Raw genomic sequence first — 12,520 nt, 5'->3', positions numbered from 1 at the left:
TGGCAGTGTTGATCAGCAGCGAGCCCCCGTTTCCTGCAGGGCCTGTGTGTGAGACCAGGCCAGGGTGGAGAGGCAGTGAGCTCCCGTTTCCTGCAGGGGCCTGTGTGTGAGACCAGGCCAGGGTGGAGAGTCAGCGAGCTCCCGTTTCCTGCAGGGGCCTGTGTGTGAGACCAGGCCAGGGTGGAGAGGCAGCGAGCTCCCGTTTCCTGCAGGGGCCTGTGTGTGAGACCAGGCCAGGGTGGAGAGGCAGTGAGCTCCCCAAGGTTTTGTGAAGTGCATGGCTCAAAACTAAAGTGGCGTGTTCCCTTTTGAAAATGTTTTTGTTTTTTTGTTTGTTTTCTTCATGACAATAGATTGTTTGCCTGAGTCAGTTTTAGTGGTTGATTAATTAAGAGATGGATTACTTTATGTAGTCTCCGGCTAAGACATCACCCCTCAGGACATGCTTTTCTAAGATGGAGTTTACCACTAGACACAATAGGAATTAATAAATAAATAAATATTTATAACTTGTCATGACGCACATGCATCAGCATATGAAATTAACAGAATAAGTAACAGACAAACTAACTTTAATAAACTAACTGTCAAACTAATTTAACACAGCACCCATGCACATGTTAAAAAATGCAGCTGCAGCTCTAGATGAATTATTAAACAGAATGGTGAAACAACTCCCCAGAACGGGAAACACCAAATTGCTCAGCGACTTGTGTCTGATTTCAGTTTTTTTTCCCCCCAAGAGCTTTGAACAATTTCCAACTTTTTGTAGCAAGAGAACGAGCGGTGTGTTTCACTGTTTGTTTACATTTACAATGGGAAAAATCTGCTTCACCACAAGGGTGTTCCCTTAGGCGAAGGTTTCTCTTAGGAGGTGTTCCCTAGATCGAAAGCAAGTCTGTATATCTTCAGCTTCAGTTTTAAAGTATATTTTTGATCCAATGTTTTGGAGGATCACTGTCTGCACGCAAAATTGTATTTCTATCTGTTGGTTTATCAGAAATTGATGTATTAAGAGAACCCTCACCATTTACTGAAATTAACGAATCTAGAAAACATACCTTAGTTTGGCTATATTCCTAGTAGATTTTAAGTTGGGATTGGTATTGATATGTAATCTCTAATCCTTTGCAATACCTTTAATGAAAAAATCAATGAATGGACTTAACGGTTCACAAATGAAACCATTTCCTGACACTATAGGCCTTCTGGTGGCCTCGTAGGATTCTTATGTATTTTTGGTCATGTGTACAAAACAGGTGTTCTAGGAAATGCAGTTTTTAAAAGAGCATACTGACTCTGTTTTGTCAAGTTACTTCACATTGCCTTCTCCAGAATCACATGCAGTTGTTTAAAGAGCATACTGACTCTGTGTGATCAAGTTACTTTCCATTGCCTTCTCCAAAATCACATCTCTCTCTCTGTCTCTTGTTTTAATATTGCATCACTAGCCAGAGGCTCATACACATGTTTATTATTTAGTTCTCTTAAAGCTTCAGCTACATAATCACATAATCCTCACTATTCTGAATAGCTATGGAGCTTCCTTTATCTGCAGGTGTAATTATTATGTTGTTAGTATCTTTAAGTTCCCTAATCGCTTTTGTGTGTGTGTGTGTGTGTAGAGCGAGAGAGAGAGAGAGAGAGAGAGTAATGCCCTTGGAGTAATGTATTTGTTTCCAAACAGAAAGCAGTGATCTTGGGTACATATGCATTAGCTACTAAACCCAGGACTGTTACATGGAGGTCCTACCGGGGACGATCGTTCGTAATAAATAAGACGCTAGCTCTCCACCTGCATCCGAGGAGGCCCTTCTTTAGTGAGGATGTTGTTTGAGTTGCCTTTTTAAAATGATGTTCCAGAGAGCCTGTCTAGCACTGCCTTCCCGGGCTCACTGAGAGCATCTCATTAATCACCCCTGAATGCCTCCCTGAGCAGACTGGCTTACAGTGAATTAGGATACTGGTGAAGTACAGCAATCGATCAAGGGAACTCTGGTCACTGTAATTGGTTTTCCTAAATGTAATGGTCATCGTTTCTGAGCGGATAGCTTTGAGGCTGCCGCTGAGCCCTGTCCTCCGAGGGATTTTTTATGACATTAGAGTGGAGCAATAACAGTTGATTTTACACATTCGGAGTGCATGAAGCTGATAATTGAATGCATTATAGACTTTAATAAATTCAGGTGGAAGCAGCACACATTATCATTCCTAAAGCCGTGCCGCTTGTTCTTCAGGACGATTTATTAAATTAATAGAGCAAATGGTGTGTTCAAGATCATTTAATAACACAGTGGGCTGAGTGGGAATGTGGGAATTATAGATCAGGCCTGCCTGTGTTGACAGTGCAGAAGTGAATGTGCTTCCCTCTGAAGGGCTTGCCAGAGCAAGGCAAATCGACCAGTGAAGGATTACTGGAGGCCCTCAACGACTTACTGCTTTGAAACCGACACCACAAGATAACAAAACATAACAGCTGTTTGTAACTGTGCGAAACAATCAATAGATCAACTTGAGAAAGAAAACTGGCAAACAGACTATAGACATATATTTGTAAATAGTATTAAACTAATATTTAGGCAGCGGTGTACGTTACAATACTATGGTATTTTGGAGCAATATTTAATTTGCTGACTGTATAGATAGCAAATAAAAGTATAGACATACAGCTATGACCAAACATTTTGCATCCCCCTAATAGAATGAACTCATTTAGTTTTATAAAGTCGACAGAAACCTGCTGAATAATGTTATCTTAACATACTGAATTACATACCGCTTTGCACGTTTGCATATACTTAACAAAAAACTGACAACAATTAAAAAATGTGACATTCCAAAATCTAACATGATATGCAGTAATATACTACTATTATGGCTTCTGGTAGACTTTTGCAATATAATGTTGTAGTTTCTTTGATTACATGATGTTAAATAAAAGGTCTAATTTTTTTTTTAATTCTGTCTCAAACCTACAATTCCAGGTAGCTGTAGTTGATTACAGTAGTGGCTGAGGATTAATGTTGTAGGTTGAAATCCCCGGAGTCCTCACCCTTCTGCACCTTATGAAAGTCCCAGTTCTCCTTTGTTTAAAAAGGGCGACTGAGATGTCTCAGTATTACTCACTTGCAACTCATTGTGCCTTTATTGGACAAGCCCTTCCATTTGATCTCCAGAGCAACATCAATAGATGCATTCCCAAGCTCAGCCCCTCAATTGAGAAAGGTGCCTTCCCTTTATTGGGCCCATTGATCGGGGATTACAGAACCATAGAGAGATGTGCCAGCACAGCCCTGCTGCTGCAGAGGCTCATACTCTGCTCTTTATCACGTGAGGTTGAAAGAGATCAAATTAGATTGGATTCCTCTTTTGAAAAGGTCATTTCATTACATCATTTGGAAATGGCTGTATTAACTGGTGTATACACACACACACTGACACTCACACACTGACACACACAGACACTCTCACACACTGACACACACACACACAGTACATTTAAGCCACACAGCAGTGCAAATTAACAGTCTTCATTTATTTATGTTATTATTTTCTTAGGTGTTGTGTGTAGCATGGACGTCTGCTGGGTGTCCCAGAAACAAATGTTAATGTTGTTCAAATCGTAAACCCTAGCGTTTGTCAGGCTTAGTAAAGGCCATTGCAGTTTGCTATGGGTACTGTAAGCCCTGCACACGCTGTTCACCACTGAAGAAAGTACTGTACCATTCCTCTTGAGATTTCAAACTCAATTACTTTCAGTAGTTATGTACAAGATAATGAAACCGTTTATAACCAACGCCCACCCACCACTTACAATACCAATACATCAATCAAGCAATCAATTATTGAAAATACAGAGTAAATAAACAGGCAAGGAGAAAGGGAAATAGATAAAGGTCATTCTCTCCAGGAAATTATGAATTGGTGTATTGAGTATCCTCTTAAACTGGTAAGTACGTCAATGCTGTTGTAAAAACGCATCCGGCTCTATTGTATAGCTTGCACAAGTGCCGCAGCCACAATTGAAGATGTTCCTCTTGTATGTCTTTGATTGCATGTCTTGACAAATTATGCATGATGTTTTACGATAAGCATAAAGAATGGCTTGGCAGCCAAGTGTCAGGCCACAGAGCTCAGAATTGATAGTTTATAGCACTTAAAAGGACAGCGTGCAGAGAGCAGGGAGGGGATTTAATCCGAGGCAGGGAGATCAAATGATACATTAAGGTGAAGTATTGAATTTCCAGCAGGAGTGACGAAGCAGCAGTCTCTGTTTGCAAAAGGGCCACGGTGAGTGGGACTCTCAGCCACACACTCGCTCCCCGACCTCAAATTCCACATGCTATTAAAGTGCAGTGCAAGTGCAGTAAATGGAACTACACAGTAGCAGGATTCAGAGAAGCACTGTTCTCCACTTGGGGTTTTCTGACAGACCTACAATACACCAGGTGTAGCTATTGGCTTATCACACACTCCCTATCTGAGTGCAAATTACTGCTGTCAGCCACAGCAGGTACAATAGGAGTCTGTTGGAAACCCCAATGGAGCACTCTGCTTCCCTGGCAGGGAGAACCTTGTATCGTAGTACAACAACCGTGTAGCTGCAACTGTACAGCATGACAGTGTCTCTGACTGAAGATCTAGTGCACCTTCTCCTCCTTCATATGGGATTCATCCTTTTCTTCACGGTAAAACAGCAGACATTGTCTGTCTATGCCTTGTCACAATACAAGGGGAAGAGTACTTTACAGAACATTAAAAATGTATCAGACTACAGTATCTCTCTGGTCTGGATCCCAGGAGAGACCAGGGCCGGAGGCAGGCAGCTCAGGCTCACAGGCACTGGCCATGCAAAGGACTAAACATTCCCAGTCTAGTGGTCTGGGGGACTGGGGGTACAGCCTGATTACCCCAAAGACTATTATACCACATGTGCTGGTGCAATACCGGATTGCTATTAAAACACTGCAGTGAGTCTTTCCCTTCCCAAGGACAGCCAGCACTTTTACAGCCTGTTCTCTTTGCTTTGGCTTCACGTTAATCACAAGCTCACGTAAAGTCTGGCGGAGCTTGCCGTGAAAGGCGCTATAGAAATGCAATTGCATGGGATTGCATTGGGCAGCCTGGCTCTCGGGATGAACGAGGTGCAAGGTGCGTGTCCGTGACAGATGAGTAGAAAGTGGCCGGAAGAATACATGGGAGGCAAATAAGCAGGCAGGGTGGAATCAAGGCTGGGAAGTGGCTCTGTGCAATGAGGTAAAGCTGCGCTTAGCCAATTTTATTAATCCTGGCATGACAGCTTTAAGGTGGTGACAGATGAGATTTACTGGTTAATCCAGCGGGGTTGTGAAAGCGTCACTAAGCATTCAGATTTACTAGATTACAGACTCTGCATTGCTGAAGGTAAAGTGAGGGACAACACTAGGGACCAGTTGAATATAAAACAGAATGAAAGTGTCGGGTGTGTGTCTAAGACTGCTCTCTCTCTCTCTCTCTCTCTCTCTCTCTCCCTCTCTGTCCCCCTCCCTGCCCCACAGTCTCCCCGTGCCTCCCACACGCACAGCAGAGTCAGGCACCTCGGGAAGCTCCAGCGAGTCAGAGAGCAGCTCGGAGTCGGACTCTGACAGCGAGAGCAGCTCCAGCTCCAGCGAGTGCAACGAGGGCTCCCGCAGTGCCACCCCTGAGGTACAGGAATTTCACTGAGAGGACTGAAACAAGGAGAGCAGCAACACATGGTCATAGGAAGGGTGCATTGAACTGTCCTGCATGTCTGCTGACCGTCCGCTTCTCTTCCTTTAATACCACGCTTTACACGTATTTTGTAAGCAAGTAATAAAGCTACCCAGTGCTCCAGCACACTAGCACATTAATGTGTTTATCTTCTACAGCCGCAGGTGCTTCTGAGCTCAAACTCAGCGCCGTAGTTTAGAGCTATACGGCGGCTTCACCAGATTAAGTCTTGAAGCCTGAGATATTCATTCAGTGCTCCAAATCTCCCTCTTTATTTACCTTACCATGGAGCAACTCTTTCCCAGCCGTGTTCTTTCTGCATTCTGACATTCCGGAACTCGACGTTCTCATCTCTAGCAACATTCCATGCATCTGGACTCACTTAAAGGGTTTATTTGTAATCTGTTCTGGAGAGCAAACTACAGGTAGGGAATACAGTGACACACTTCCCTCGCTACACCGATCACTGACTCGTAGGATATGCTTAAAAATAATGATGAGAATATATGTATAGTATGTTTAATATAACTTGTTTTCTTTTTTTTTGTAGCCAGAGCCTCCATCCACAAACAAGTGGCAGCTGGACAAGTGGTTGAATAAAGTGACCCCCCACAACAAGGCTCTGATCAACAGCCAGACTGAAGGCCAGGTGCTGGCCGGTGCTCAGTCCGAGGACAGTCGGCAGAATGAGGGACCAGGCCAGGACAAGGGGAAGGCCAGCGAGGTGTTGCCTCAGCCTGAGGTCAAGGAGCGGGCCTTGCTCAGCCCCATCAGGGAGAGAGCTAAGCCCCGGACAGGCCAGAAGACCCTGGAGGGCAAGAGCGGCAAGCTCAAATCCCCGGCACATGTGGAACTGGCCCCTCCCCGGAGAACCACTGGGAAGAAGCAGCCCAAGAAAGTGGAGAGGGCCCCCAGCGTGGAGGAATACAACTGGCCCAAACCCAACAACCCCAGCTCCACGCCAAAGGAGAAGGAGCCGCCGCCGCCCCTGGAGCAACCCAAAGCCAGGAGCAAGGGGGGCAGCGGCAAGACGGCCCCGCGGAAAGAGCAGAGGTCCAACGCGGCAGCGGCGCCTCCCCCAGACAAGAAGAAGCACAGGGGGGTGAGCAAGATCGTCCCCAAGTCCAAGGAGTTCATCGAGACTGAATCGTCTTCTTCAGAGTGCCACTCAGACCAGGAGGAGCTGGTTAAACTCTCTGCTCCCTGCCTGGGGCCGAGCATCGCCGGCAGCTCGCTCAAACCCAAGGACTGCAGCAGCAATAACCTGAGCGTCAGCAGCACTTCAATAGACCCGGCCGGCAGTGACTTACTAGACGAGCACTTCTTCTCCCCCGCCCCCATGGTCCAGAATGAACTGCTGTCTCCCTTGAGGGAATTCGAGGAGATCAAGTCACTGTGGGTGAAAATCGAGCTGAGTTTTCTGTCTCGGATACCCGGGCAAGACCCCCCAGAGCCGGACTCTGTGAAGCCTGAGCCCAAGGACTCCAACCTGAAGCACCGGCGGCAAACTCCAGCTTCGACAGCCACCGAGAAACCCCCCAGCAAATCCAAGAGGAAACACAAGGCGAGTTGCTGTGGCGCACCCTGGGCAAGAGAGAGGAGCAGAAATAAAACCGATGAAGCAGCACGTTTTAATAAGTTCCAGTCTGCCCGCAACCCCCCAGTATCCTGTGAAAGACTTGCTTGATATCGCAGGAGATGTTGTATAACTGCATGCATGTTGTTGTGCAATAACCTTTGAAAATATATTTATGCATGTTGTTGTGCAATACCCCTTGAAAATATACTTATGTATGTTGTTGTGCAATACCCTTTGAAAATATACTTATGCATGTTGTTGTTTTATTTCTTCCCCTCCTGCAGTCTGAGAATTCAGATGCACTCAGTGGCAATAAGAAGCTACGGTTAGAGAAGGCCTCGGCGTTGCTCCCCCCTTGTATTTCTCCAATCCACAGCCACAAGCCCACCAGCACTAAAGAGTAAGTGCACCGCTTCTCCAGTCCTCCTCACTTCTATTGTAGGGAAGCTATGTTTTCCACTTGTACTTTGTCAGCCACCAAGATAAGAAAACAACAACAACAAAAAATAAACTATGGATGTTGATCTAGTGCTGAAAGATGTCCTGCCAATCGCAAGCTGGTGTCTGCGTTCCAGGCGCCAGCTCTTTCATGTTGGCTGTCGAACCCCGACGCCTGCTGGAAGTGTATTGGCTCACCTGGAGCCCGTGTCTCATACTGGGTTGCCCTTCAGGCTGCATTTCATCTGAAGCTGTTTGTTTTGTCAAATCACATGAAGGTAATTTGACATTGACACAAAGGAGGGTGCTCATTTTTTGCAGTTCAGTTAGTGGTGTTTTTCAAGTGAGCTGTGCTTGCTCTAAGGAAAGGGTGAGAACCCATTGCAGATCATCACTCTTGTGTCTTTTTAATGTGGTTAACCTTCTCTGAAAACAAGCTGAGATGCAAGTCTTTTCCTCCGCTGGTCTGTGTTTCAGATGAGGAAGCACAACCCACAAGTAAAACCTGATACACAGTCTCTGTACCTCTGCTGAAAACCTTTCTGCTCTCAGCCTGAGGCTTTTCAAATATTTCGAAGCTTACATTTCACATTTCAAATACAACAGTAACGTGGGACCTGTGGGATACCAATGTATCGTATTAAGTGAGTTCACTTTTAGAAGGAAAGGAATTACAGAGGAAGGGATTATAAAAGTGAAAATATTCTATATAATGCAATAAAACATAAGATGTGATAAGGTGTTAGTAAATTAACATTGAATTATTGCAGGAACAACCAGGTAAGAATACAAGAATGTGCGCCTCCATTTTTCAAATATAACTGCCACCCTTTTAAAAATGTTAGGAGAATTTGTGTGGGTTAAATGTGGGGTGCACACTATCCTCGCGTATTGGCATTCTCTGTTTTTGATAGGTTAGTATACAAGAGGTTCATATTATACAAGCGGTTCACAGCTCAGGGCTACTCAGTCATGTACGGTACACACAGAGGGTGCGTGTGGTATTTAAAAAGCACGGTATTATATTGAGAGAACAGACAGGCTGTGCAGTGCAAGTCAGTACAGTACAGCACAGCAAGAATAAGAAGGGAAACATGAGTGGTGTTAATAAACAGCCTCCCCTCACCCTGTGTTCACTGACATCTCGCAGCTCCTCCAAGAAGCAGCCCAGGAAACGTGAGGAGAAGCTGCTACCCCCCCCTCTGTCCCCGCTCTCCGATGAGCCCCTCCACAGTGAGAGCAGCTCCTTCAGCCAGGAGAACAGCACCTCCTCCTCGCACAAGCACCGCAAGGGAGACAGCAAGCCCGCCACGCACACCAAGGCCGTAAGTGTTCATGACAGGGGGCCGAGATCTAAGAGACGAAGGCAAGGTGTGCACCAGCTACCCAACAAGGTTACAGAACAGGGGAGAAAGAGTGTAACTGCACAGAAAACTGCCTTGTATTGTGATTCTGAGCTATTTTATTTGGCAGAGTAGACTTTGAAATTCCCTGCTGTTATTATCGGGGTTTGAATTATGAAAGTGATTTGCTGAAGTTGGTCACGCAAATAAAATATGCATGTGAACAAGAGAGGAAAGGGGATTCAGAGAAAGCCGCAGCATTTCACATGCAGCGTCAAAAACACATGGAATGCATTACCAGGGAAAGCCGTTTTTAGCAAATATTAGGAATAGTACAAATAAAAATGGTGCCGAGAGATGCAGCCTGTTGCTGGAAAAGGATGATATAAATGGAGGAAGCAGGGAGGTCAACCAAAAGAAGTGAGATTAACCAACAAGAAGTGGCAAGCTTGCTCAATGGGCTGTCCATGTTGATAAACACAAACCCCAATGCATTACTGTCCATGTTGATAAACACAAACCCCAATGCATTACTGTCCATGTTGATAAACACAAACCCCAATGCATTACTGTCCATGTTGATAAACACAAACCCCAATGCATTACTGTCCATGTTGATAAACACAAACCCCAATGCATTACTGTCCATGTTGATAAACACAAACCCCAATGCGTTACTGTCCATGTTGATAAACACAAACCCCAATGCATTACTGTCCATGTTGATAAACACAAACCCCAATGCATTACTGTCCATGTTGATAAACACAAACCCCAATGCGTTACTGTCCATGTTGATAAACACAAACCCCAATGTGTTACTGTCCATGTTGATAAACACAAACCCCAATGTGTTACTGTCCATGTTGATAAACACAAACCCCAATGCGTTACTTTACTAAAAGGTTTTGGCTGCTGCCGTCCATGGCGAGCAGGGAAGTTGAACACAGACTTCTTTAAGTAAAATGACAGCACTCATTTTTTGCATTGGGTTAGTTATTTGCTCAAGCTCTTTGCCACCGTTTCCTGTGTTGTTCTAAAATAAGTGGTGTTTGGAAGTAACTCAAAACAGCATTAAAGACAACAATGGAATCCATATGTAGATACCTAAAACTAAATCTGCAAAAGGAAAACAATTTAAGATTAAAAGAAAATACATATATACAACCTAGTTGAATAACAAGAAACATGTGGCTCTGCACGAGGGTTTAACTCAGGACTTATTTAAAGAATGTTTTTTCAAAGTCTGTTTTATTGAAGACAAGTTTGATATTCCAGAAACTGTCCTGAACTATTGGTGGTTTCATTAACACCAGTCCAGAACGCTTTCAGGAATCTCAAACTTGATTTTATTCATCACAGACTTTAAACAACACGGGACTTAAAGCTTTGTGAACAGAGCCCATGCTGTCCTACAAAAGCATGCTAATTGAGCGGAAAGGGCTGACAGTTCAGATCATTGTTCAGGAGCAACCCAGGCTCAATTATCACTTTACTCATCTCTTTCTTTAGCAGAAAGAAGAACCTCTTAGCAGGTCCTGCAGCAGTTTCCATGGCAACGGGCAAACGGAGCCTGACCTTTGGTCTACCCTATCGCCAATGTTGACAGAGCCTCGGAGGCCAAAATTGACGTTTGATGACACGTAAGTTGTTCCAAGAGAGAAACAATGACATGCACTCTGGGCAGACTTTCCCACGACAGCAGCCTGCCAGAGACTTTTCCTGGCATGAACACGCATCTGGCGAAAAGGCAGGAGGTGTTCAGGCCCATTGCAAATGTAATGTTTTGATGTCAGCTCTTGAGCTTGAGAGCTCCCTGTCAAAAGTGAATTGCTGGTTTGAGCCTTGTGATTAACAAGCAGGAGCAAAGCTGGTGTGCACCTTTTTACATGGAAGTGGCTCAGCAAGGACATAATAGATCAACCCCACTGATTGCGTTGTGCTGGCAACGTCTGGTCCTAACAAAAACAGCTCGGCTTTACTTACCGAATACAGGACATTCATTCAGGATCTGTATTGCTATTATTTTTGCTTTCTTAACAAAAAAAACGTTTTTTTTTTTTTTTTCTCCTTCAGACTTCACAATGCAGACTACTATATGCAGGAAGCCAAGAAATTAAAGCACAAAGCTGATGCACTGGTAGGCTTCTCAATGTCATCAATGCATTCTGTTTTACTTCTTACTTGTTATTATGTGGCAGACCTTCCTAACTACCCACATAGTCATCCTCCCCCTCCCCCAGCTGTACCAGTAACAGTGTTATCTTTTTCAAGCTCACTTTCTAACATCCTAGTCACCTCCTCATTAATCATGGGCATCTGAAGAACTGTGCTCACCCAGTGATCAGTGACGGAGCGGCATAAAGAATACTTTTTTATTGCTGTTGAAGTTGTATGCTGCTTTGTTGTGGGTTGTTTTTTGTATTTTTTATATTGCTCACACTATTATTATTATTATTATTATTATTATTATTATTATTATTATTATGAACTTAGGTAAAAGCACCATAACACAGACTTATCAAACAATTCAAAATTGATTGCAAACATCTTTATCACAGTGCTCTGTGTTGCCTTTGTTTCTAGTTGGAGAAGTTTGGCAAAGCCGTTAATTATGCAGACGGCGCCCTGTCCTTCATCGACTGTGGGAATGCGATGGAACGAGATCCATTAGAAGCCAAGTCTCCATACACCATGTACTCAGAAACAGTGGAGCTCATCAGGTTAATGTGCCCCCAATCTTTCATTATACCAGGCTGTGATGATTCAAATAAAAAAGGATCATTTAGACATAATGATCGCTCCTGACCAAATGCCTCTCGGAAGCCAAGCAGTTAGTAGCCTTAAGTGTATTAATATCACAGAAAATTAAAATAGATGGACCTTGCTTGCACCCCATTGCCTCCAGAGATCCACGGTATGGTGGTTGTATTATTTTCATTAAAAACGATCACACAGTACAGCATGTCTTCAGAGCCTGGAGCCTTTACTGGGTGCTGTTTATGTGGAGAGGTCACTCTGCGTACAAATATAGATTCCAAAATACTGCAGTACAGTCACTGGCAAGCTTATGCTTTGTGAATACAGCCCAGATAGATGTAGTCACTGATGAAATTATACTTCTGTGATGTCATAATCGGAATGTCTGCTGATTTTAATGTTGTGGGCTCTTTAAAGTGTAATTGGTAACTGTGACTTGAATTCAATTCAAACTTGACATCATAGTGGCATTAAATTGTCGACATAAGATCTGGAATGAATCAAAAGGATAGCATTGCTAAATAGATGCAGTGCAGAAACAGAGCTCTAACTGTGATTTAATACACTGGTTAAGAATTGGGAGCATCAGGGCATCCTGGACCAGTGTCCATTCTCAGCACAACCGTGGTGCTAAAGAGTGGTGTCACGCTCATTATACGGTACCATAATC

The 12,520-nt window shown here is 44.0% G+C and overlaps 1 protein-coding gene across 5 annotated transcripts in view; it reads left to right on the top strand.

The window, feature by feature from the left end:
* LOC117430676 (AF4/FMR2 family member 2-like) overlaps nucleotides 1-12,520 on the top strand; it is a 140,560-nt gene that overhangs the window by 115,643 nt on the left and 12,397 nt on the right. For 4 of the 5 annotated variants that reach the window (XM_059000769.1, XM_059000768.1, XM_059000766.1 and 1 more), the window contains 7 exons: nucleotides 5,538-5,685; nucleotides 6,281-7,294; nucleotides 7,594-7,709; nucleotides 8,898-9,072; nucleotides 10,603-10,733; nucleotides 11,167-11,230; nucleotides 11,677-11,813. In XM_059000769.1, the coding sequence (XP_058856752.1) occupies nucleotides 5,538-5,685; nucleotides 6,281-7,294; nucleotides 7,594-7,709; nucleotides 8,898-9,072; nucleotides 10,603-10,733; nucleotides 11,167-11,230; nucleotides 11,677-11,813 (1,785 nt within the window). The remainder of the gene's footprint in view (nucleotides 1-5,537; nucleotides 5,686-6,280; nucleotides 7,295-7,593; nucleotides 7,710-8,897; nucleotides 9,073-10,602; nucleotides 10,734-11,166; nucleotides 11,231-11,676; nucleotides 11,814-12,520) is intronic. The other variant, XM_059000767.1, reaches the window with a different exon arrangement.

This window comes from Acipenser ruthenus, chromosome 26 (genome assembly GCF_902713425.1).
Source record: "Acipenser ruthenus chromosome 26, fAciRut3.2 maternal haplotype, whole genome shotgun sequence".
Classification (NCBI taxonomy): domain Eukaryota; kingdom Metazoa; phylum Chordata; class Actinopteri; order Acipenseriformes; family Acipenseridae; genus Acipenser; species Acipenser ruthenus.
This window is presented reverse-complemented; position numbering and strand designations above follow the sequence as displayed.